Here is a 26,682-nt window from a genome sequence, read left to right on the forward strand (position 1 = left end):
CTGGACGAGCTGGGTCCCCGAGTTATGAACCTAAGGACTTTATAAGATTGTTTAGGTTTAGCAGAATATGGTTAGTATCTTCATCCTTGAATATTCCGACCAGACTATTCCCAACTCTATTCTAATCTTAGGCAAGAGCTAACTTTAGGGAGAGAAAGTAAATTCCAGGATGGCTAGTTCAAGGCCCCTTGGAGCCTGGGAGCTAACAGCAGCCCTCACAGTCACAGATCTGCTTCCCATCAGGCCTCACAGCTCACATTGCCCAGCCGAGAGTGCCAGTCTCAGCAGGACTGGAAGACAGCAAGGGCACTTTCTACAGGGCATGGGGAAGCGTAATTTACAGGGTGCGAAATTTACAACTAGACTGTGTCTATCTATGAGGTTTCTAAAGCTCTAATCACACACTAAGGTCCCCCCCACCCCCACCCCCCGCTTTTCTCCCTGAAATGCAGTCTGAACACAAGTGTTGCAAGTAATGCAAAGAGGTTCTAGTCAAACGAGGAGGGAGCAACGCTTACTGTTCCCCTACTGCACCACTTCTGTGTCCCGGGAAGTGTATTTGCTAATGAAGGACAGAAACTTTAATAGTACACTTTAATGAGAATACATGCTCAAAATAGCATAAACATAACCGCGAGAGACAGGAAGCAGCTTTTGAAAGTAAAAATTTTTTATTTTGATGGATTTCTCAACATACTGTTGAATATAATGCCAGTTTCATTGAATGGCGGACATTTGGTTCCACAGACACTTGGTAATGCTACGGAGAGCTACTCCTTTCCCAGGAAGCTAGGCTGACGGCTGGAAAGAGAAGCACACCTTTCTAGCAGCATGGCCGCTTAAGCCACGGCCCGGGACCCGCAGCTTTTAGATTCAAAATGGCACGGACATGTTTCAGCTGGTGACAGAAGTGAGACACGGGGAACAAGACGTGGACACCAAACGGAGCAGGGCAGATACTGTAAGGACAGCGGACAAACCAAATGTAAGGGCTGTAAGGATAACTATAGAAAAGGGAACCAATATTTTACTCAAATGCTTTTTAGAGCCTTTCTGTAGATACAAATATATATATATATATTTATCCAAAAATATGTTTTATACAGATAAATGTTTCTCAATTAAAGATGGGTTCAAAGCTATAGTATAACATAAAGCATGTCTTCTGTTAAGACTAACCACCTGAATTTTCAATTTCTTTAAAGTTAGTGCATTAGTTTTCCAAATATAATTACCTGACACATTTTTACAGGTATAAATCAAGCAGGTATTACGTTTTGAAAGGGTTTGCAGGTTAAATGGTATTTCATTAAGATGCTATGCATATCAAACTTACAACAAGGCCCATTAAACATACCAAAGTGGGCTATGTAAGTTGGATTCCTCTTCACAGTAAACATTTTCTGATTGCCAGTTGATAAATGCTGAAAATGCACAAAACCTTCACTCCCTAAGTACTCTTACGTTAATAAGACATCTGCTCCAATATATGGCAATAAACCTTGCAGTAACTATGGGAAGTAACACCTACAACCACTACCTAGAAAATAAAGCACACAATTATTTTGGTGATTTTACAAATCTTTTTTCCAGGTGTAAAGGCTACAAAAAACTCCTAAAAATTAGAGAACACTGAAAACATTAAAAGTTTGACATTGGACTTTATAGTATTTCCATTTTACCCTGAAAGACAACTTAAAAAATATGACCCTCATAGAACAGGTCACCTTGCTAATATTATAAAAAATTGGTGAGAGCAAGAAAACTTTTCACTGGTTATGTGGGGTTTTTTGTAAATGGTCTCTCCCCAAACCATTAGAAAATGTTAAAAGACAAAAAGCAAATGAAATATGTGATGGTCCCTAAACTATTTTGAAGGCAGGTAGCTGAGTCTAAGCTACAATATTTTCTCACTCATAGGAGTCCTCCCCTCAAATGCCCTTTCAAATGCGGGAACAGTACAACAGCAAAAATCAAAGAGCATAAACTGTATTTTCAAGAACAGAAAAATCTCTAGTGCTGACAGACAGAGCAGAAAGCAGATTCTTTGGGGGCCACTGATCAGTCAGTCTCCGATCCACTATGAAGACTTCTCTTTCCTATTGCGGGGCGAGTCCGCTCCGTTCGATGTGACCGCTCCGTTCACACCATTCTCTGAAATGAGACAAGCACAGGTGTCGTTTCGTCATACGCAAATGTGAGCAGTATCGTTCTGCACGAGGCATCTGCGGTAAGAAGCTGACCACACAAGGAACCAAGGCAGCAAATCAAGAGAAAGTAGTTACTGCTAAAGAGAGAGCCAGGCCTGCGGTAAAGTCACAAGGTCTGTAACTGTATCCTGCGGCAGCCCTGAGAGGGGACAGCACACACACCTCTCAGATACGTCTTTAAAACAGATGAGAGCTATCAGTGACGGCCACTATGACAGTTAAAGGTGGGCCGAAGCCTCTTCTGTGAAACTCTGATGGGGAGGCCAGGTCCAGCAGCACTTGGGAGGCAGACGCAAGTGGATTTCTGTGGATCACAGCTCCATAAGTGCAGAATAGATGTCTTTTTTGGGGTGTAAAAGGCACATTCACTGAACTTGAGGACTTTGTGATCAAAGTCAGAACAGTTAAGGGCAGGGACACCCTTCGGGGACGTCACTACTTATGGAGGGATTCAGGCAGCACCGGAAGACACGAAAAGAAAATGACAAACCATCTAATGAATAAACAATAGACCCACAAATAAGTCAGGGTCCAAAAGAGAACTCAAATCATAATTCTAAAATGTTTGCAAGTGAATAGTGCTCAAGGCTTGAGCAGCCTACTGACCACAGAGAGGAGGGGACCCCTACCAGGAGCCATCTCAAGAAGGGGACCCCACCAGAGAAACAATCCACCATACCTAAGCTTGGAAGCAAGCATAGGAATCGATGGCACAGAAAAAACACAAAAATAAATAAAGAAAAAGTGTAAAAATACAAACAACAAAGACTTAAAAAGATTTTTTCTTTTCTTTTTTTTGTTTTTAACAGTGCTAGAAGCTGTGTATTCTGGGTAGTTGATCTAGCTAGCCCTGGACTACGGTCTAAATGCTGGTCCTAACCATGAGGAAAACAGGCATAATTCCTTAGAAATCACAAGTTGCCAAAAAGGAGAAATTAATAATTTCATTATCTTGAGTGTAAATCTACAAAGATAGAATCACCATGAAGTCCCTCAGTGACTTACAGAACAAAAATGTTGAGATTAAACAAAGGAAAAATCTGTATAATACAGTTTATGAGGCTAGCAGCAAGGATATTGAAAAAAGTGCTAATTATAGGCCAATCTTTTGTATGAACACAGATGGGAATATCCTACCAAATAATTAGGTACCAACACAGCAAAGCTGCATTGTCTATCACCCGTCCCTACTGTGGGTGTACGCCAGGAATGAAAGAGAATTTCACACCAAGAGGAGGAGGCTTGGGCAGCCCTCAGCGGGCCACTGTGCTTGTTGCACAAGCTTCAGAACCCAAGTTCAAAGTTCCAGAAGCCACAGGAAAGCTGTTGTGGCCACTTATGCTGGGACCTCCAGCACTCCAGAAGGCGGAGATAGGGGGATTGATTGTTGGGCTTGCTAGCTGCCCGCCATTCTCACTCCGGGTCAGTAAGAGTCCTTGTCTAAAGGGAGAAAGGCAGAGAGCAAGACACCCAGCATCCTTGTCGGACTCTGTGTATGCACCATGCCCACACCTGTCCTCAAGCCAGGATTTAGCAAGAAAATGCAATGTAATGCATCTGGATTGGTTAGGAAGGTGCATAAACTATTTTCATTTGTAGATGATCCAAAAGAACACACACAGACAAACATTTCAACAGCCAGTAGAGACTCAGGATCCAGGCCAATATGCAGACACCAACTGCACTTCTCTACACACAACGAACAATCTAAAAATGGAGTTAAGGAGAGGATTCTATTTTATAGTAGCATCCAAAAGAGTACAATATTTAGGAAGAAATTTAATCAAGTACTAGACATTTAGACCGATAACCATAAAATTTAATTGGGAGAAATTAAAGAGCAGAATAAATGAAAAGACATCCATGTTAATGCTCCCCAAGGCAATTTACAGATTAAAGGAAATCTGAGTCAAAACTCCAGGTGCTTTTTTGCAGACACTGAAAGGCAGTGTCTGAAATTCACACAGAAATGCTAGACACCTAAAATGACCAAGCCGTATAAAAGAAAGCTGGAGAACCCCCATCCCCTGACTGCAAAACTTCCAAAGCCACAGAAAGACAGCAATGCAGTGAGCTTCTCAGACACCACAGCAATGCAGTGAGCTACCCACCCACACGCCACAGCAATGCAGTGAGCTACCCACACGCCACAGCAATGCAGTGCACTGTCCACACACGACAGCAATGCAGTGCACTGTCCACACGCCACAGCAATGCAGTGCACTGTCCACACGCCACAGCAATGCAGTGTGCTGTCCACACGGCACAGCAATGCAGTGCGCTGTCCACACGCCACAGCAATGCAGTGAGCTACCCACCCACACGCCACAGCAATGGAGTGCACTGTCCACACGCCACAGCAATGCAGTGAGCTACCCACACGCCACAGCAATGGAGTACACTGTCCACACGCCACAGCAATGCAGTGTGCTGTCCACACGGCACAGCAATGCAGTGCGCTGTCCACACGGCACAGCAATGCAGTGCGCTGTCCACACGGCACAGCAATGCAGTGCGCTGTCCACACGCCACAGCAATGCAGTGCGCTGTCCACACGGCACAGCAATGCAGTGCACTGTCCACACGGCACAGCAAGGCACAAGCATGTCTCCTTGCATAGTGACAGGTATCTAAATACATCCGGGGAAATCCAGAGCTCAGATCTGACTAATTTTTCAAAATTCATCAGAGAGAGGTTAGTTTTTCCAGCAAACAGTCCAAGAACAACTAACTGTGTACAATCCTGAGACTCAGCTCACTGAAGTGATCCACTTTGAAATAATAGTCTGGGAGCTCTGATGGCCCAGCAGGTCTACATCTACACACACTTGAGACAGGGGCAGGCGTGCGGTCAAACGTGTAGGTGTGCTTACACCACCTGATTGGTAAGGGTACAAACAACCAGATAAACAAAGTGTGGTACAGCCATACAAGACCGAGCAGTGAGTACGCCATAACATTGATGAACCTCACAAACATGACAGGGCCTTTGTAATGGCCCGGCTGTGGCGGAATTCCACCCCCAGGATACTGACGGCAGAAGGACAGAACTGCAAGAGTTGTCCTCTGACCTCCACAGGCACCAATGGCACATGTGCACTCACCTCTCCCCACAAAAATAAAAAAATTAAAATATTATGCTAATGTTGACAAGGTGACTTAGCAATTCGAAATGCTTGAAGCGCAAGTCTGACCCCTGGAGCCCATGTAAGGTGAAGGAGAAAGGAGATCCACCTCCGAGGTCAAGGCTTGCATCACGCCTGCGTGCAGGGTTGGCAGCACCCTGTCCCTTTAAAAGGAGAAACTCCACCTACTCTTTTCTTTTTCCCCTTTCTGTCCACATCTCTGTCCATCTTCTGCCACTCCTGCCCTCAGAGGCCAGTCTCTCCCCGCCTCTCATCTCTCAATAAACTCTCCACTTGAGCTCTCTCTGTATGGTGTTGTCTCCTGCCTGCTGTGAGGCCTCTGGGCTCTTCCTGCCAAGGACAGGGCTAGCCAGACCCCCACACAGCCTGTATGCACACCTACAGTAATACACAGAAAATTTAAAATATGCCACCTGCAGTCAGTCACAGACGAGCATACACTGCATTGCTTCATGCACGGAAGCTGTTTGAAAAGACAGATCCCCTGAGGCACAAGCCTGAATGGTGGCTGCCAAGGGCTGGGGAAGGGGAAGCCCAGGGAGCCACACACAGGCACAGGGGTTTTCTCTGGGATGACTGCCTGTCTGCTTCTGCCTTCCAAGTGCTGCGATTAAAGGCATAAACACACCATGCCTGGCTCTTTCTGGGAAGATTTCACAAAATGTTTTGGAATTAGGTATAGTTCATATCACTTAGTAAATACTGTTGTCCCCCCCAACCTCTCTCACCCTGAGCCAGGGTTACTCTGGTAGCCTTGGCTATCCTGGACTAGCTCTGTAGACCAGGCTGGCCTTGAACTCACAGATCTACCTGCCTCTGCCTCCTGAATGTCGGGAATAAAGGCACGCGCCACCACACCCAGCTAGCAAATATAATGTAAAAATGTTTTTATTCCTTAAAATGGCTCAGAGGTGAGGACACCCACAGTTAAGCACGATGACCCGAGTGTGACTTCCGCATGGTGGAGCTGGTCAGTACCTCCAGGTAGTCACATGATCTCCACAGGCATGCCATGACACAAATATGTCTGCACACACACTCTAAATACATAAATGCTGACTTTTGTTTAAAATGGTGATATGTATTATTTCAAAGGCCAACTGTATGATGTGGATACCACACCCCAATAAAGACTGTTGACAGGCATTACGGAGGGGCCAGTGAGATGGTTCTGCGGGTTAAAGCACCGGCCGCCCATCCTGATGACCTGACTTTGATCCTTGGAACCCACGTAGTAGAAGAGAAGCTACTGTGACCTCCACATGTGCTCTGGCACAAATGCACACAAAGTAAGTGTAAAAAGAACAAAGCATCACTGTAATTCAGAAGAACCTCAATAATGTAGGCATGTATGATATTCATGGGCTGAAATATAAACTCTGCTTACATCGACCTACAGAGCTGATGTGATTTCAGTCCAACATCTAAGCTGTTTGAGGGGAGAGGGCTGAATGAGCTACACAGGTTCAAGAACTGCTGGGCAAAGCTGGAGAAGAAAACCCAGCAGACCCAGGACTTAGCAGGATGGCTAACGCCGATGTGTTTTCACAGCTGTAACCCCCTACGCTTCTGTCCCAAACACCGCACACACCTAAGTTACCATCTACAGTGTCAATGTGTTTCAGTCACAGCCAACAGGCAAAAGCAGGGAGGTGCAGGCTTCCCAACATTAAAGCACCAAGCATTAGAAGTTTTATGTATATAAAAAATTTGAAGGGGCCGCAGGTTTCAAACCATGAACGAGATGCTGACAACATACAGTGCCTCGCCCTTAGCTAGGCCCTGAAACCGCTGAGATTCCTGCTGTGCTGGGACTCGGCTTACTGGACTGCCGGGCCTCACGCGACCAGAGCAGCGAGGAATGGGAGAGGATCACTTCGCACCCATTTCTCTTAAACAGCTAGATTTTTGTCACTGGCTAGGCCGCGGTACTTGAGGTGTACTCCGTAACCATGCTTTTCCTTCTTTAAGGGTTGCCTTTGTAAGATCCTGCAGCTATGTTTCTCCATGCTTTCACTTCTGGTTTCCACGGCTCAGTCAGTACCAACCTGTTCCTTTCCTGGAAGACCTGCCTTTGGTCATGACCGGTTTCCTCTTCACAGGTGGGGCTTGAAAGGCAGAGTGCTCCCTCCACCGGCGGAGCTGGAAGTTAATGAACTTCCACATCATGAAGGCTTGTGTGATGCAAATGGAGGCCAGAACAGCGATCCTGAAAACCATGCACAGACAAAAGATCAGTGCATGAGGGTAACGCGTTTCGCTGTGATTGGATGGGAATGACTTATTGCTAATACTTTCATGTTGTTGAAAAGAATATGTTAAGAAATAACCATTTCATTGAGAAATTAATCTTAAAAGTTAAACAAAGGCCTTATTATTATTCAATGTTGAAAGAAACTATATCAGGCATGAAATCAAATCAAGGGTTTCCCGGCCCGCAGGTTATTGCCACAGTCACTGGATGGCGGAAAGCAAAGTGAAGTGGTGGCACATTTAGTAACAGTGGGACATTATGGTTAACCATACCTAACCGCCAGCACGTTGAAGTTTCCAGTACTAAAATCCAGCTTCTGATTCTCTGCTCTTGCCAGGCCAAAACCAACAGTAAGGACTGAAAGAATTAAGGTCAGAAGTCTTCCCAAGACAAAAAGAACTGCCCAGACAGAAAACCTGTAAGACAAAGCAAAGTCACAGTAACCAACTCAGCCGAGACGGTTCTGCTAGAAGGAGAGCCCTCCTGAGCAAACGCATGGCCACAATCAGCAAGGCTGTCTTCCTCCGTTACTCTCCAGTTACTGCTTGAGACAAGTCTCTCCCAGAAAGAGAGCGCACCACTGGGCAAGCCTGCTTTTCCCCGTGAGGCTCAGGTCCCCATGGTGGTACAGCAAGCACTCCCCACTGAGCCTTCTCCCTACCTCCTAAGATAGCACTTCTTACTCTGCAAAAGGATTTCTGGATTCAGATGGTGGGAAATTCTACACATTGTAGCACACTGTCAGAGGTCCTTAGTCACCATCCATTACCTTACTCAGGTTTTCCACAACTCCAGGAGACTACTGTGTAACATTTTGTTCATTGTTAAATGGTTGCTACATGCTTCAGAATGTATTTACTGAGTAACTGAAACTCTGTGGGTAAAAGCCAAGACAGAGCGCTTCATTTTACAGATGTCACACTTTACGAGTTACACCTTTCTAATTTTTCTTTTTGATCTGATTTTCTTATTAAAATATTTTCATATCATTATGGCCATATTACCCATTTCTTTAACAATTTTGTTGTGAGTATGCTGTATGGGGTGGGTATGGTGCATGGCCTCCATGGCCCAGGTGTGGAGATTAAAGGAAACTATGTAGACTTGGTTCTTTTCTCACATCTTTATGTGGGTTCTGGGGCTTGAACTCAGGGCATAGGACTGGTGGAAGATGCTTTTCCCCTGAACCATCTCACCAGCCCCGCCCTTTATTTTCTCCCATGAGTCTTCTCCATCACTCCATCTCGAAAGAAAACCATGCTATTTATTACAGGAAGATCCAACCCCCAAACCTCACAAACATTAAGTCCAATATGGTATCTCTCCAGCTAAGAAAGGCTCCAATTTAAAGAATAACATATAGAAGCATGGACATTGTAAGTGGTTCCATTTTCTTCCCGTGTATTTCTGAGAAAACTGTAGAATTCATGGACACCGCCGGGTGGTGGTGGCACACGCCTTTAATCCCGGCACTCAGGAGGCAGAGGCAGGCAGATCTCTGAGAGTTCGAGGCTAGCCTGGTCTATAAGAGCTAGTTCCAGGACAGGCTCCAAAGCTAAAGAGAAACCCTGTCTTGAAAAAAAAAAAAAGAATTCATGGACACTGGCTCTGACAACCGGGTGACTGCAGACGAAGACAGTACCTACCCTTTCTGGTACTTCTCATCGCTAAAATAAAACAGCCGGGAAATGTGGAAAAGAAACTCAACAAAATAGTGCAGCACCAGGAGAACAAGGCCCAGGTGGTTCAAGCTGTGGAGAGAAAACACGAAGGAAGGTCAGCTGCCAGCTCAGACGGGATAGCGCACTGTCTGCTAGCCCACGCACACCCACGCCAAACCCCGACTCACTTCAGAAGGTAAGCCCCAGCGATGTGGAAGAGGTACAGACCAATGTAGACGAGCTGACGAGGGATATCTTCCTGCAAGTACAAAGGCAGCAGAGATGGAAGCATGGTCAACACTTCCGTTTTTTTTTTAAATATTTATTTATTTATTATGTATACAATATTCTGTCTGTGTGTATGTCTGCAGGCCAGAAGAGGGCACCAGACCTCATTACAGATGGTTGTGAGCCACCATGTGGTTGCTGGGAATTGAACTCAGGACCTTTGGAAGAGCAGGCAATGCTCTTAACCACTGAGCCATCTCTCCAGCCCAACACTTCCGTTTTCAAAGGCACAGCCCATTCGTCTGCACCTCAGGACCAACAGGTTCAATGCCGATGGCAGAGTAAACGCCCTCACTGAAATCCACCCTCACGATCAATAACCCCCCAAGCTGCTAAGATGGCATCAACAGTTTTCCAAAGGGCAGTTATCCAGGAACCTTTTTCTAAGTAAAAGCTCCCTTAGATACGTACAGACAAGTTTCTAAAGCAGTGCTTGCTCACCCAAGGAGCACCCCAGAAAAAACACACATAACTAAGAAAGCAAGTTCTGCGCTTCCCATAGGTGTGGGTTTGGCAAGGCCTAAAACCAACACCAAGAATGAAGGCAGAAGCGAGGAGACGTGAGAGCAGAACCACAGGGAGCCACTGGAGTGCACCCAGCCCAGGTGAGAAGAGAGGACTAACTAGACAGCTCATCTAGAACTCCCCCGACATCCTCCAGTCGCCATGGAGGAGGCCATGTTTATTGGAGCGCACAAGTCTGGGCTGTGGGGGAAGGGAGAGAACCAAGGGGGCTGGGCAGTCTGGAGTCAGCTCCTCACAGCTGTGGGAGCCATGGCTAGAGGAAGGAAACTGGGAGAGGCAGGAGATGTGCTGCGGGCACATCATGACACGCACCCCCTACGGTTTTATTATGGGAATTCCCTTTCTCCACCAGAGCCACCACCAGATTTTGCTTACAATTAACACAAAACCTTAGATCAATGAGTCATTTAATAAAGTGTTTTCAGGTCATTTGACTTTTTTTTTTTTAAATATTTATTTATTTACTATGTATATAATAGTCTGTCTACATGTATGCCTTCAGGCCAGAAGAGGGCACCAGATCTCATTACAGATGGTTGTGAGCCACCATGTGGTTGCTGGGAATTGAACTCAGGACCTTTGGAAGAGCAGGCAATGCTCTTAACCACTGAGCCATCTCTCCAGCCCAGGTCATTTGACTTTTAAAACCTTGAGAGACAGTTCTGAGGACGATGGCGCGATTCTGGGCGTGCGCCACCACATCCTCAATACTAATGTCCGTGCAGTTATGGAAGAAGGAAACCGTGGAACGCTGTAAAATTTGTATAATCTCATTTTTCATGGAAAATCTAATTGGTATGCTTAAGTTATGAATTCCAAAACTATAAATAACTTTAAGTATCACTTGTTATTCCAGGATCACTTTCACTTGTTATTCCAGGATCTTATTAGAGTTATTCTCTTGTAAATTTCTATTTTCATTTCTAATTTCACTTCTTGACACTAAAACCAAACTTTAGAAATGATCACACATACGCCTATAAAAGGCAAGGATTCTCTACAATCCATCGTTAACTGACACTTTTAAGGCGCTCTCTATTGCAGGAGTCTGCGTAGTCATTAGTGCTTGAGAAAGGCACCTATGGCTTAAAAGACTTCCACCACTGCCACCAAAAGTCCCTTAACCGGGTCTACGGACAGACTGAACAAGCTCTGAGACGGCTCAATGGGAAGCCTTGTGCTGAGTGACGGATTAAAAAGATGGGATCGTGGCTGCCAAGAAGGAGCAATGGGGAAAACATTTCTAGTATTTTATATAATAATCTAGTATTTTATATAATAATCAATTATATTATCTAAAATCAAAGCTAATTTGCTTATCAGCAACAAAACATTTGACTCTTTCTTGAGTTCCCTAAAGTCTTGCAAGTTCAAGCTAGCAGAGCAATTACTGCTCTCTGAGATGCTGCTCAGGCTGGACCCTGCCATCCTGCTTCATCCTCTCTCTTCACTGCTGGGACGGTAGTTGCACAATACAATCCCAGGCTGAGAAATGCCAGTCCCATCTTCTCACAGGCAAAATGGAGATTTGCTTACTGAAGCTGCAGGACTTCAATCTTCTTATTCAAGGACACTATGCTCTCTGCCAGAGACCTCTCCAGCCCTCTCCAGCCATTAACAGCGTTCCTTTCTCATTCGCCTGCCTGTGAGACTGGCTCAAAACAATCAGTAAAGATTTCTTCCGAAAATAAACTTCATAGAGTAAATTTTAAGGAACTGTTTAACACATATGCAGCTGTTACTTTCAAATTATGCTAATTACTTGAAACAGTTACTTTCAACTGTCACGTGTAAGGGTTAAAAATAGTTTCAGTTGAGTTCTAAGTTATGCAAATTATTCCATAAAAATTAGACTGCATTTCTGGAGCAATGCCATCTGGCAGGGGCTGATAAGAAAAAAGCTTTAGAAGCTAAAATGAACAACTGCTTAGAAATGTTTCTTTTTACTTACGAGGGTCAGTGAGCAAGATGCAGATACTGATTAAATAACGGAATCTAAAGGTATTATGCCCACGGGTATGCAAATACCTAAAGGAAGCTAAAAACAGTCAAGCCATGTCCAGCAGTAAAGCATCTAGAACTAAGATGCTCTCTATATTGTTGTCCACAATTACACAAATGTTCCCTAAATCAGTGTCCAGGCCATCAGTGGTGGTAGACACCTACCACCTTCCCTCACTCAGGGGAGACTGAGGCAGGAGGACCGTGAGTTACAAGCCAGACTGGGGCCACACAGAAAAACCACAGACAAAGACAGAGAGGTAAATAAATACACACACACACACACACACACACACACACAGAGACTGACTATCAATGTGCGTGCTTCCTATCTAAAACGGCAGCTGTTAGCCACACGTGGACAAAGGCACCAGATAAAGCCACTACGACTGAGAAGAGGAACCGAGGTTGCGCTGACCTTACAGGTGGCTAAGCAGCCACTGTTCTGCACAGCACAACTTTAGGACACCTGAGACTCACAGGGAGCTCAACTACAGGGAAGACCTCCTGGAAAGGGTGGGCCTAATAATTCTTAGACATTCAACACCAATGCAGGTCCTCACCCTGACCTGTGTAACACGCGCCAGAGGACATGACCTCTGCGTGGGAGTGTTTCCTGATCAGAGCAGACAGCAGCGTACAGAACAGGTGATAAAGGGCCTACTTGCAGTACGTACTTTTTAAAGACAGTCTGTGGTTTACGGGAGGGCAGAGATAAATCGGTGAGTAAATAGTTCTCATAATTCCACTTAGGAAAACTCAAAGTTAGGGAGTTAAAGACAAAACCTTCTAACTGCGGCAAATGTAAATATATACATAACCGACAAGGAGTAACATGAATCAACAGGCTCAGAGGAATTAACTAAGGACAGAAACTGTCTCAGCTAGACCCTGCCCATCTAGAGCCTTCCCTGACATTATTTTCAAGTAAATCCTACATACGTTTTTTTTTTTTTTTAAAACTATCTAGACAAAAATAAAGATACTTGATGAATTTATCACAGGGGCCAGGGAATCCTGAGAGAGCACCTCTCTGGTGACACAGACAGGACCAGAGAACAGGAGTGTAAGGCACAGAGTACAGAGGGGGAGGAGGGAGAGGGTACAGAGGGGGAGGAGGGAGAGGGTACAGAGGGGGAGGAGGGAGATGACACAGAGGGGGAGGAGGGAGAGGGTAGAGAGGGGGAGGAGGGAGACAGCATAGAGGGGGAGGAGAGAGATGACACAGAGGGGGAGGAGGGAGATGGTACAGAGGGAGGGGAGGGAGATGACACAGAGGGGGAGGAGGGAGAGGGTACAGAGGGGGAGGAGGGAGATGACACAGAGGGGGAGGAGGGAGAGGGTACAGAGGGAGGGGAGGGAGATGGCACAGAGGGGGAGGAGGGAGAGGGTACAGAGGGGGAGGAGGGAGATGGCACAGAGGGGGAGGAGGGAGAGGGAACAGAGGGGGAGGAGGGAGATGGTACAGAGGGGGAGGAGGGAGAGGGTACAGAGGGGGAGGAGGGAGATGGCACAGAGGGGGAGGAGGGAGAGGGAACAGAGGGGGAGGAGGGAGATGGCACAGAGGGGGAGGAGGGAGAGGGTACAGAGGGGGAGGAGGGAGAGGGTACAGAGGGGGAGGAGGGAGAGGGTACAGAGGGGGAGGAGGGAGAGGGTACAGAGGGGGAGGAGGGAGATGGCACAGAGGGGGAGGAGGGAGAGGGTACAGAGGGGGAGGAGGGAGAGGATACAGAGGGGGAGGAGGGAGAGGGTACAGAGGGGGAGGAGGGAGATGACACAGAGGGGGAGGAGGGAGAGAGTACAGAGGGGGAGGAGGGAGATGACACAGAGGGGGAGGAGGGAGAGGGTACAGAGGGGGAGGAGGGAGATGACACAGAGGGGGAGGAGGGAGAGGGTACAGAGGGGGAGGAGGGAGATGACACAGAGGGGGAGGAGGGAGAGGGTACAGAGGGGGAGGAGGGAGACAGCACAGAGGGGGAGGAGGGAGATGACACAGAGGGGGAGGAGGGAGATGGTAGAGAGGGGAGGAAGGAAGAGGGTACAGAGGGGGAGGAGGGAGATGGCACAGAGGGGGAGGAGGGAGAGGGTACAGAGGGGGAGGAGGGAGAGGGTACAGAGGGGGAGGAGGGAGAGGGTACAGAGGGGGAGGAGGGAGATGACACAGAGGGGGAGGAGGGAGATGGTAGAGAGGGGAGGAAGGAAGAGGGTACAGAGGGGGAGGAGGGAGATGACACAGAGGGGGAGGAGGGAGATGGTAGAGAGGGGGAGGAGGGAGACAGCATAGAGGGGGAGGAGGAAGATGACACAGAGGGGGAGGAGGGAGATGGTAGAGAGGGGAGGAAGGAAGAGGGTACAGAGGGGAGCCCAGAGCACAGGTCAACAGCTTTAGCTAAGGGAACATGACTGTGCAATGCCGAGGAGGCTGCTTTCAGGACGGGGGCACCGAGGGCTCCATTAGTTTACCCATTCTCTAAGCAAAGCCCTTTCCCCACAGGATAAAAGGGGACTGCCCCATCCCACTCCCACCCATCTCAGGAAGGGCTGCCCTGGTGCAAATTTAACTTTTGGACTTACACACGAAATTGTTAACTATATTCCAACTAGTTGTGAAATAAGTTGCTAAACAACAACAGCAAAAATGAAAAAAAAACACAAAACAAGTAGGAGGAAGCTAGCACATCTTCAACTTCTTAAAAGCTTTAACATCTTAGAAACTTGCTTAAGTTTTCATTTAAATTACCACTAATGTAAAAGTGAGCAATCGGCACGCTAAATGCAGAAGTTAAGCAAAATCACAAGCTTTTGAGGCGAAAGAGATTTAGGTTTTGAATGAAGGGGAGGTGAGAGAATGGTAGAAACAAGGCTTAGGCCAAGGGCACAGGGGTTTGCGGTTTTAGAAATGGCAAGTCAATTTCTAAAGTTAAACCAAACCCAGCTTACCTTTTTGGTTTTCTGGAAGTAGAGTTCAGGGAGCGCATGGAGCCAGTATGCCAACTGGGATATGTAGAAAAACTTCATTTGGAAACTGTGTGAGAAAGTGAAAATATCTTTTGAAGCACTGCATTTAAAACAAAACAAAACAAAAACCTAAAAATCAAAGAGGTACAAGAAACAGGATAGAGGAGGCAGCCATGTTTCTGATGCCATCCCATATGCTATCTTGAGCAACCGGCCCGCTCAGTTCCCCACCATTCAGTCAGCTTTGCTGCTGCAACAATGAGCAAAGCCACTGCAGGCAGAACCTCAGCCTCTGGTCTGTTGGCTACCTAAGGCTGAGGAGTAGGCCATGCTAGCTACTGAAAAACACAGGGGCGCAACTGGCCCACCTGCAAGACTTCATCAACAGGGAAATGGGCAAAAAGCCCACCTGATGTCACAACCAAACCCACCACTCTGTATTAAATACATGCTAGGAGGGGGAGGGGCTGATGCAACTGTCACCGGAAATGGGCAATCTCAGGCCAAATACCCTGCTGTTTCCTTAGTGAAACATTATTTCCGCCTGGTTGCAAACACACGGAGGTGGAGGGAGGGCTAAAGACAGGGCTGAGGCTGCTGGCAGTCTCCTCTTACATCATAAACCTCTGGCCCTTTCCCCCCCTCACTCTCTCTATAAGCTAAAAAGAAAATACAAAGCTAATCTGAAGACGTTTCCAGAATGTAATAGGGCTGCATGGAAAAATGATGTCTGTAACTACATCTTAAAATATACATATATATAATACATATTTGCATCAAAGACTGACTCAGTAAGGGGGATATGACTGTTGGATTTAAGACAAATACACACATGCCATGTGACTCCCTTTCCTCATGGATTTTTCTCTAGTATTCAGTGAGCGCTCTCTAGGTTGGAAGCACCTACACATCTCCAAGCAGAGAGAGTATAAAGTACACAAACACACCAGACTTACAGCTCCACTCTTGCAGAGACACAGACAGTTGTGGTGGGTATGGACATAAACCAGGACTCACACAAGCGAGACAAGGAGAGAACATCTGGATTATATACAGATGCTATACAAATATAAACTGAACAACATTCATGTGGGGGACTCCTGCAGGCAAAGCAGTGAGGAGAACTCCCATGCAGTAGGAGACTTGGAGAGTAAAAAACAGCTCGCTGTGGTTGCAACCACTAAGTTCCCAGAAACAACATACAGACCACCAGGATGCAAGACAAAAGAGAACCACAGCTTCAGGAACAGTACAGAACAGAGCAGAAATGAAGGAACGAAGAGATGGCGTGGGTATGGGAAAGAAAAGAGAGAAACTATGGAAAGATGCAGCCATGCCGACGAGAACGAGAAGCAAAAGGTGGATGCAGGAAGGGAAAAGAACACAAATTAAAACTGTTAAAATCAGGGCCTGGGGAAATGATGGCTTATCAGTTAAGAGCACCTGTTGCTCTTACAGAGCAGCTAGGCTCCATTCCCGGCACATCCAAGACGGCTTACAACCATCCACAACTTCCTCTCTACCCATCACACAGGTGGTACACATACATGTAGGCAAAATTCACGTACGTAAAATATTCTTTTTATAAAAGGGGTTAACAATGGAACCGAATAGAAGACCCGGATATCAATCCACACATCTTCGAACACCTCATCTTTGATAAGGAAGCAAAAAATATCAAATGGGAAAAAGAAAACATATTTAACAAGTGGTGCTGGCATAACTGGATATCAACATGTAGAAGAATGAAAATAGACCCATATCTATCACCATGCACAAAACTCAAGTCCAAGTGGATCAAAGACCTCAACATAAAGCCAGCCACACTGAACCTTATAGAAGAGAAAGTGGGAAGTACACTTGAACACATTGGCACAGGGAACCACTTCACAAATATAACCCCAGCAGCACAGACACTGAGGGAAACAATTAATAAACGAGACCTCCTGAAACTGAAAAGCTTCTGTAAAGCAAAGGACACGGTCAACAAGACAAAATGATAGCCTACAGAATGGAAAAAGATCTTCACTAACCCCACATCAGACAGAGGTTTGATCTCCAAAATATACAAAGAACTCAAGAAATTGGACATCAAAAGATCACATAATCCAATAAAAAAATGGAGTACAGACCTAAACAGAGAACTCTCAACAGAGGAATCTAAAATGGCTGAAAGACACTTAAGGAAATGTTCAACATCCTTAGTCATCAGAGAAATGCAAATCAAAACAATTCTGAGATTCCATCTTACACCTGTAAGAATGGCCAAGATCAAAAACACTGATGACAACTTATGCTGGAGAGGTTGTGGGGAAAAGGGAACACTTCTGCATTGCTGGTGGGAATGCAATTTGGTGCAACCCCTTTGGATGTCAGTGTGGCGATTTCTCAGAAAATTAGGAAACAATCTTCCTCAAGACCCAGTAACACCACTTTTGTGTATATACCCAAAGGATGCTCAATCGTGCCACAAGAACATGCGCTCAACTATGTTCATAGCAGCATTGTTTGTCATAGTCAGAACCTGGAAACAACCTAAATGCCCCTCAATAGAAGAATGGATAAGGAAAATGTGGTACATTTACACAATGGAGTACTACACAGCAGAAAAGAATAATGACATCTTGAATTTTGCAGGATAATGGATAGAGGTAGAAAACATTATTTTGAGTGAGGTAACCCAGACCCAGAAAGACAATTATCACATGTACTCACTCATAAGTGGTTTTTAAGCATAAAGCAAAGAAAGCCAGCCTACAAACCACAATCCCAGAGAACTTAGACAACAATGAGGACACTAAGAGAGACATACATAGATATAATCTACATGGAAAGTAGAAAGTAGATAAAGATAAGATCTCCTGAGTAAATCGGAGCAGGGGGACCTTGGGGGAGGGTTGAACGGGGGAGGGAAGAGGCAGAGAGGGGAGGAGGGGAGCAGAGAAAAATGTAGAGCTCAACAACTATCAATAATAAAATGTATAAAAAAAGAGAAAAAAAATAATAGCTATTAAGTAAAAAAAATCAAAAAACAAAAAAAAAACAACCAAACCAGTGGTTAAAATCAGTTGTCTCAAGCTGGTAAAGGTAATGAAAACACACACAACAACACACAACTCTTTTTTCTTATACAATGGTGACGTTACTATCCTTAAGCTGCAGGCAACGTGCCCACTTCATGTATTAGCATCAAGCCCAGAAGAGATGAACAGGAATGGCTTCAGCTTGTTTGTCACTTGAGCAGTCTTTAGTTAAGAAAGGTCCAATTAAAAACACAGTATTAACTTACGTCATCAGGTTATGGGGATAAGCCCTCCACAGGATGGTTGGATCTGAGATATAGTCTTCCTAAGAGACAGGAAAATTGGCCTGTGAGCACCACACAAACATTTACAGTTCCCCATAGAAAGTTCCAAAGAGTGAGCTGAACCCAAGTGTTTCGGCTCTTCTAAGCTTTTCTGAATGGCTTGTGTTACCAAGGGATATAAGTATGATATATAAAACCAAGTGAGATACAGCACCCAATTATCAAGTATCCTTCAATTCAATACAGGAGAGTAAGAAGTACAGACACACAAGCATTATGCAGTAAACAACAACCGAATGGAACAGGCGTGGACCAGCTTTGTGAGGGTGTATTTTAGCTGCAATCAGAGAACTGAAAACAGTACTTCTTGACAGAAGTTCACTATGATGCAACTCATACAATGTCATGCAAACCTCCTCCTCAGGGAACTGGATGTATCTAATGAGAACAAGAAACAAAGCAAAACCCCTCTAAACCACAGTGATGGCTTGATGGCTTAAGAAGACTATGTGTCCCTGGTATAACTTTGTTGTTGTTTTGCAGGGTTTCTCTGCATAGCTCTGGTTGTCCTGGAACTCACTTTGTAGACCAGGCTGACCTTGAACTCCCAGTGATCTGCCTGCCTTTGCCTCCCAAGTATTGAGATTAAAGGGATGTGCCACCACTTCCTGGCCCAGGGTAACTCTTACATAAAACAGATTTTAAGCTGACTTTTCCTTTATGTCTGCTACATCAGTAAGATGGGGTGGGCACAGCTCTGCTATTAAGTGCTGTATCCTGGGCACCTTCCTTGGCTGGTGTTGATTCCTACCATGACGACTGATGACTTAAAAGTGTGTAGAGTCATGGAATGGAGATGAATGGGGGCACTGTGTGTTGTCATTTAACACTGAAGTTGGCACAGTCGTCCCTCTCATTAGAGAGCCAAAGGTTCACACGGCCTTACTTGAACACTGCTGTTTCTGGAGCCCCCCCTCCACTGTCTCAAGGATGAACTGACCAACAATTCTGCTTATCTAATCTCAGCAAGCTCGTGGTTAACACGAGATCCTCTCTGTAAAACCGGAGATCTACAAGTGACAACAAGAAACAGTAACGATGTCCCACACTGAAAACTGGGTGAGCCTTGCTCAAACAGTCAGCAGCTTTGAACTGGTGCTATCTGAAAAGAGCCAGCCTGGGAACTCTTCAGTATACTCATCCACGAGCAGAGTTCTTAGCGTCACAGAGACGTATGGACAATGCCTGGTGACATACTTACAGAGACGAGAATGAATGTGCCCCAAATACAAGCAAGAAGGTAGAATGCACTGAGCTGACCAGACTCATTAAACTTGCTGTGCTTTGTTTTGGAGAAGTGCATTCGTCTGTTAATTTTCTGAAAACAAAAGCAGGTATTAGCAATAAAGAACAAGTCACCAAATACACATAATATATGATGATCATAGGATGGAGAACTAGTAGTGCTTTACAAAATAGGGATTTCTGAGATTGTATACTTACATCCAACACATACTCCTGAATTATGGCGTGAATAATTATCGCCACTAGCATGTAGAAGAAAACTGTAGCCAAATCTTTGAAGCCATAGGAATAAAGGGATGATGATTCAGTAGCTTGTTCTTCTGAAGGCCAAAAAGGACACACACACACACACACACAAATATACGTGAGATTATGAAAACAGCACTCAGTACAACATAGTTATGGAAACAAACGAAAGGAGACCAACCCCAAATAGAGTTCTACAGTGATACCAGTTTCCCCCGAGGGTTTCGAGCCATAGGGGAAGGAAAACTGAAGAGGCTGTCTACCACCTGAAGCTTCAGGGATTACTTACAAAAGACTGGACACATGTTAGTCACAGCCACCAGGAACCAAAAAAACAGGGGGAGGGAGCCGCACGCTACCTGGCCGACCTTTACCTCGCCTACTCTCTTCTCTAGAGCCCTGCAGCCGCTTGGCTGGACTTCTAATGGACCCTCCGTTCTGATTCTCACCGCAGGCCAACGTGACTTGTCTGCTTTGGTTCTGATTTCTGAGCGCCAGAAAGATGCAGCTACTATTCAAAAGTTACGTTAATTTTTGAATTTGCTTTAATTTTTCAAAATGAACGTCAGTACTTATGAGCTGCTGGCTACTGCTTTTGAGTTCTGAGGTTTGTTTAGGGACTTCTAGGTGACAAGTTCATCCTGGAATCTCGAATGCCCAGCAACACTACTACAGTCTCGAGCAACTTGTGTTCCCAGTCGCTTACTCTACTAAGCGTTTACAGAGCTGCACACAACAGAAAAACTCTTCCCATCCCTCTGGTCTTCTGCCAAGGTGGGAACCCCAGAGCAGGTTACTGCCGGATACATCCCATTTCCTTAAGTCAGCCTCCTCTCTCTCGCTTACAAGAGTCAACCACAGCACCCTGCTCAACAGCAACTCAATTTTTATATAGCATAACTTGGAAAAAAAAACTTTCTAAAGTGAAAGTTTCGCTTGGCCACAATTATCTGATAACCCCTAAAGTTTACTAATACTTTCCCTCATCAAAATGCCTGCTGAAGGCAGAGTACAAAAAAATGCAAAGAATAAGCGTGTAGGATCATCCCCAGGCTAAAATATAACCAAGGGCAGAAATCCCGGCTCACATCTACTCTCGGGATATCCATTAGCAGGGGACTGTAGGGAGTGATACAGAAAATTCTCTGATGGAATTTCAAGACCATGCACAAAATATATAATAAACAATAAACACATAAAACCAGGTTTCATACACTGTTTAGGATAAAATAAAGCCCGGACGCTAGAGAGTAACATAAATTTTAGTGTCCATGGACACTTCCAAATTTGCCCACTGGCGCGCGACATGAACACCTACCTGTTGCGGGTTGGGTGACATTATACTGAAGAGCAACAAAGACGATGGCTGCTTTTGCTGTTATCTGGAGGAGAAAGCATGGAAAGCATCAGTAGTGACTCTCTCCCAAACGATAACACATCAAGGGCAAAAGATCACAAATTCTGCCCTCACTTCCAAGAAGCAAGACCCCCGATTCTGCGGCACCTTGGGCAGATACAGTGGGGATGTCTGATCACAAGCAGCGTCTAAAGTTAGGACAATTCACCAAGGGACCTTTCTGTAATTCAGACCACGTGACCCGTGTGTACTGCTGACATTTCAAAACACGACTTCAGTTGATCCAGCAAACAATGATCTCTCAAAGATCAATTCTCTACTCTAGAACAATCACTGGGAAGTTCCCATCAAGGAAAATGTTGTGTAAATTAATAAGGGAAGCGGAGTTTGTGTGAGCGAAGTTGGAGCACTTGCATGGTCTATGCGCTCGTCCCCTCTCCCATGCCCGGCTAACTGGTCAGCAGGTATTTCATTAATTGCGGTCAGAACACAAAGATGGAATGGGCACTCACAGGCACCGAGGCCAGCGCTCCACCTGAAAGGCTCAGTACAGATGAATGAACTGATCCCAGGACAAGGAGCAGTAAACAGACTGTTACAATGCTGCAGGATCTGGGCCAACACCCTACACCAGATCCTCAGGAGAAAGGACCAAGCTCTTTGCTTTTCCTTGGGGTAGGAAATGCTTCTCCGAGGTGTGGCACAAGAGCTTGTTTGATGTTCCTAAGTTGCCCAGGGGTTGAAGACGGCAGCCGAGGCAGAAATGAAAAGCACAGAAACAGTACTGAGTTGCTTCAGTGTGATTGAAATTTGATTTTAAGGAGGGGTCTCGTGGCCCCTTGGGTTCTCCACATCGCCACCACAATCATCTTCCAGTCACCTTTCCGTGTTCCCCACTCTCCCTGGATTCTCCTTGGATTCCTGTCTTCCTAGCATAGTGGGGCTGACATTCCTCCCTCTCTTCAAAGGTCTCACCAGTTTTCTGGCCCCCTCCACAGTCTTCTTAGACGGGAGGGGCAGTTCCTTTGTCAGACAAAGATGTGCCTCTCCTTCAAGTCACACAACATGGCAGGACTCTGTTCACTTCTGTTGCACCCGCTATGAAGTAAGCACCATCTGATGGGGCCCTGCTTACATCATCCTGTCACTGGATGCTCAGAACCTAGTCTGGGGAGGCTGGAGAGATGGCTCAGCCAGTAAGGGCCCTCGTCACCAAGCCTGACAGCCCACACGGTGGAGGGAGAGCACTGACTCCTACAGGTTGTCTCCTGACCTCCACACAGTAAGGGAAAGAATGCAATGCTAATTTTAAAGACCAACCTAGCGTGGGACCTAGAATATATGTTCAACATTATAGAATAAATATAAGATGAAACATCACAGAGTAAACATGCAAGCCAAGTGTAAGACTTTGCAAGACACCCAGTGAAGGATAGTAAAGTTGGCACTAGGACGGTGGCAGTGGGATAGACGAGGCACTTAGGAAGCCAAGTAAGGATTGGTAGGCAAAGGAAAGTGTCCCTCATTACTTACTGGTGCTTACAGCTTGCACAACAAGGTGACAAATGCTAACACAAAGGAGGAGTACAAGAACAGCAGGTTTTGAACATCAGGGAAGAAACTGATCAACTGATTGAGATTTCTTTGAGATACATGGTTGCAAAGGGCTGCAGGCAGCTTATATCCAAATCTAGAAGCTGGCAGGCAGAAGTTAGCTTAAGACTTGGGAATTACTATGTCGGGACAGAGCTTGAATTGTGGGAGCTTATCTACCATCTCTGCAAGTGTACAGTGTCTGTAGAGTGAACAGAGACCGCCAAAACTCAAGTCCCTGCTACGCTTGGCCTGAAGGTCCTTAGCCGTGGAACTACTCATGGAGCCTAGAAGGAGCTTTCCGGTTCACGGGGACTGGGAGAGCCTGCCGTCTTTCTCTTTCTTCCCCCTTTCCTGCTTCTCTGCCCCTCCATCAGGGGCTCTCTGCCCCCATGTTCATTCTACCACAGACCCAAAGCAGCCGGCCTGACTTCCCAAACTGTGAACCAGGAAAGCCAGTGGTATCCTAAACTAAAAAGAAATGTCAGTGACAGAGAGAAAGGAAAGTGTCTGGCATCCCCAAAGATGAGAGGAAAATGCTTGAAAAACCGGATGGACCACATAGTCGCGTTTCCAAAAGGCAAGATAAGGTGACTGCGATGAATCCACGGGTCACAGCTTGAGACACGTCAACGAAGGGCTCAGAAAAGTCAAAGTGCAGCGGACTTAAACCCTAAGAGTAACAAGATGGCACCAGGTCTTTTAGCAGACAACCACCATGATGCTGTTTTTAGGCCAGGAAAGATAATGAGTCTGTCCCCAGGGATAGTTCCCAGGGGAAAAGGAGGAATTAAATACAAAGAGGAAAACAGTGGAAAGATGTGTTAGGAAAGGAACTGTAAGCAGAGTAATCTTGACTACTTCCTCCTCAGCTGTGATGGTAGCACAGGCCAAGCCTCCCTTACCCACATGCCTGAGATCAAAAGCAAATTTGGTTTCTTGCTTTTTAAATTCTGGAGTGTCTGCATATAAGCCACAGGAGGTTTTGCAGAGGGAGACTTAGTTCTAAGCATGGAATTCATTTATGTTTCTTAAATGCCATATACATGGTGGATCCCTATGTTTGACTATAATTTATGATGAGTCGGGGATAGAATTGTCTTATTTATGTGACCTGAAGAAATCGATGTGTGAGAAAGTGAAGGGAGAATGAAGAGAATGGGGATCCATCCACACACACCCCCAAATCTGTGTGTATCTGTCTCTCTCTCTCTCTCTCTCTCTCTCTCTCTCTCTCCACACACACACACACACACACACACACACACACGCACACGCACACGCACATACACACGAGGTAGGGCTGATCTGGTGTCTGAAGAACTAGACTCCTCCCTCAGCCTGCCCAGTCGCAGCATTCCTGGGCTGTATCACCTACCACAGCAGCTGACAGCTGATAAAAGCTGTTTTACCTGCAAGCAGGGTGGGGAAGGGGCTAACGCAATGTTCAATGTTGCCTGGCCAGGAGAAGCACAAAGATCACAGATCATGTCTGAGGCAAAAATCTGTGATGCAAAAATCTGTGATATCAACAGGTGCATGATTTTTTCCTAGAACCCCTCAACGATGTGAATCTTAGGCATATAAAAAGGCAGAAACAGCCAGGTATGTTGGTCCATGTCTGTAACCCCAGGACTCAGGAGGGTACAACAGAAGGATCAGGAACATGAGGCCAGCCCGTGTTACAGAGAAAAGGAGAAGGGGCTGGGGATGAAGACCGAGGAGAAGGCAAGGCAAAGCAAGGAACAGTAGTCTCCCCTTAGGCGTGTTTTCAGGTATCTGTGGTCAAGAGCAGCCTTGACGAATGCAGCAGGCTCTTGACAGAGGTCAGTTTTAAACGGTGTTACAGCGAGTAGCCTGGTGGAGCCTGTGCCGTGTCACTCTGTCTAACCCGGGACATCAATCACCTACTGGCCTGCCAGGGGCTGTCGTGGTAACTGGATGAGCTGCTGGGGCAGTGCTTGTGCCTGTAACCTTGACACTGGAGCCTGACCGTGCATCATCCTCCGCCTTGTTTCAGCTCATCTCACTGCACAAGGGAGAAGCAACGCAAGAGGATAACAGAGGCGGCCTTCACATGACTGGCGTTAGAGTATAACTGTTCTATCTTATCACTGTTGTTAGTCTTTCATCACGCTTGGTTTACTAAAACCATCACCAACAGCACATGTAGCAAACTCATAGGACACGTAGTGCCCTAAAATATGTGGCTGCAGGCATCCCTGGGGTTCTACACCCTGTCCCTGTGAATAAGGTACAGCGGTGTCCTTTAGCTAAGTAAAGATGCAATGAGAGTTTACACATGGGCAGAAAGGAAGAGACAAAGTTACCCCAACAATGTGAACTCACTAGAGAGTTGGCAGAAGAACAGTGGAATGAGTGTGTGTGTGGGGGGGGGTGAACTGTTTAGGCTGTGCCTGAACTCCGCTATCCTGGAGTTCATGATCTAGAGATAAATCAGGCCTATGATAAAACAAAACCAAACCATCTAGAAGACGCTCACTAAAGTGAGCTGCTGAACAGGGAGGATAAGAAGATCAGCTGACCAGAAAGAAGGGCTAACAAAGGTACTGCATTGAAACCTGGTGAGGGGCCTGGGGACGCAGCCCAGGTAGGTTTTGCTGGCCGCCAGGACTGACACTTGGGTTCAGTCTTTGGGATACCTGTGCCAGAAGGAGAACATTGACTCTTGCAAGTCACCTCCTGACCCTCCCTCCGTCCCAACATACACATTCTCATTCTCTCATTCTCTCTCTCAATACAAGGCTAAAAAAAGATTTAAAATGAGATTTAGTGGGGTCAGCAAGGTGACTTGGGCGTTAAAGGATGACAACTTTGATTCCTGAACACATGATGAAAGGAGAGAAGAGATTCCTCAAAGTTGCCCTCTGACCCCCACGTGTGTGCTGTGGTATCTACACTCCGTCTCTTCTGCGGCCTCCATGCCCCCATTTTCAGTTTATAATATGAGGTCATCAATACCACAGAGAAAACCTTGTTTTCCTTTATACACAGCAAATGTAAACCTTCAAAGATGAATATAGTACCAAATTCCAAACACAACAAAAATTACATTATCCTTTTATGCAAGGCTTCCAAATAAAATTAAGATCTGGCTTCCAACTGGCTTAGCATGTGACATTAGGCCAAAGGAGAGGAGAAAAAACGGGAACAATACCCACCTAAGAATGTATAGTGGAACTCATCTTTGTTGACATTGCCCAGCTTCCTAAACATCCATTCCATTCAGCACGGCTTCAGCCAATTGATTCAGAATGTAAACATGCCACCCCGGTGCTTATTACATTAAATAGTAAAACTGGCCATTTTGGACATTTATACTACTACCCACTTAGAAAACAAAGAGTCAATTTAGACCTATCTTACATAAGTTACCACAACCTAATGAGATCCAAGTCCACACATGCAAAGTCCTAAGATGTAAGTTGGTGTTTTGAGTGCTTCTAAGTGGGGGCTTGGTGCCTGTTCATATTATAAAGATGAGAAGTATATTAGAGATATCTCTGTTAGAGATAGGCATGGCCACTGTATATACTGGATTCCTGAAAGGCAAGAGAATTTCTGACTATCAAATTCTACTTCTCCATCAGTTTACATAAAATTATTATTATTTTTTTGGTTTTTCAAGACAGGAGAGAAATATCATTAAAACAAGCTATATTTAAAAATAAAACCTGGCTGGGTATGGTGGCTCAAACCTTTAATCCCAACACTCAGGAGGCAGTGGCAGGCAGACATCTGAGTTTGAGGCCAGACTGCTCTATAGATTGAGTTCCAGGATGGCCAGGGCTACATACACACACAAAACAA

At 45.6% G+C, this 26,682-nt stretch overlaps 1 protein-coding gene across 1 annotated transcript in view; it reads right to left on the bottom strand.

Moving 5' to 3' along the window:
• Positions 1-652: 652 nt before the first annotated feature.
• Tram1 (translocation associated membrane protein 1) overlaps positions 653-26,682 on the bottom strand; it is a 29,762-nt gene continuing 3,732 nt past the window's right edge. The window contains exons 2-11 of the mRNA XM_041667770.1: positions 21,220-21,283; positions 19,854-19,975; positions 19,612-19,728; positions 18,333-18,391; positions 15,026-15,110; positions 9,460-9,530; positions 9,257-9,361; positions 7,883-8,026; positions 7,405-7,565; positions 653-2,154 (exon numbers count right to left, since the gene is read on the bottom strand). Coding sequence (XP_041523704.1) covers positions 2,081-2,154; positions 7,405-7,565; positions 7,883-8,026; positions 9,257-9,361; positions 9,460-9,530; positions 15,026-15,110; positions 18,333-18,391; positions 19,612-19,728; positions 19,854-19,975; positions 21,220-21,283 — 1,002 coding nt within the window. The 3' untranslated portion in view covers positions 653-2,080. The remainder of the gene's footprint in view (positions 2,155-7,404; positions 7,566-7,882; positions 8,027-9,256; positions 9,362-9,459; positions 9,531-15,025; positions 15,111-18,332; positions 18,392-19,611; positions 19,729-19,853; positions 19,976-21,219; positions 21,284-26,682) is intronic.

This window comes from Microtus oregoni, unplaced genomic scaffold (assembly GCF_018167655.1).
Source record: "Microtus oregoni isolate MIOR12 unplaced genomic scaffold, Mior012 000017F_ref0000208, whole genome shotgun sequence".
Lineage (NCBI taxonomy): Eukaryota > Metazoa > Chordata > Mammalia > Rodentia > Cricetidae > Microtus > Microtus oregoni.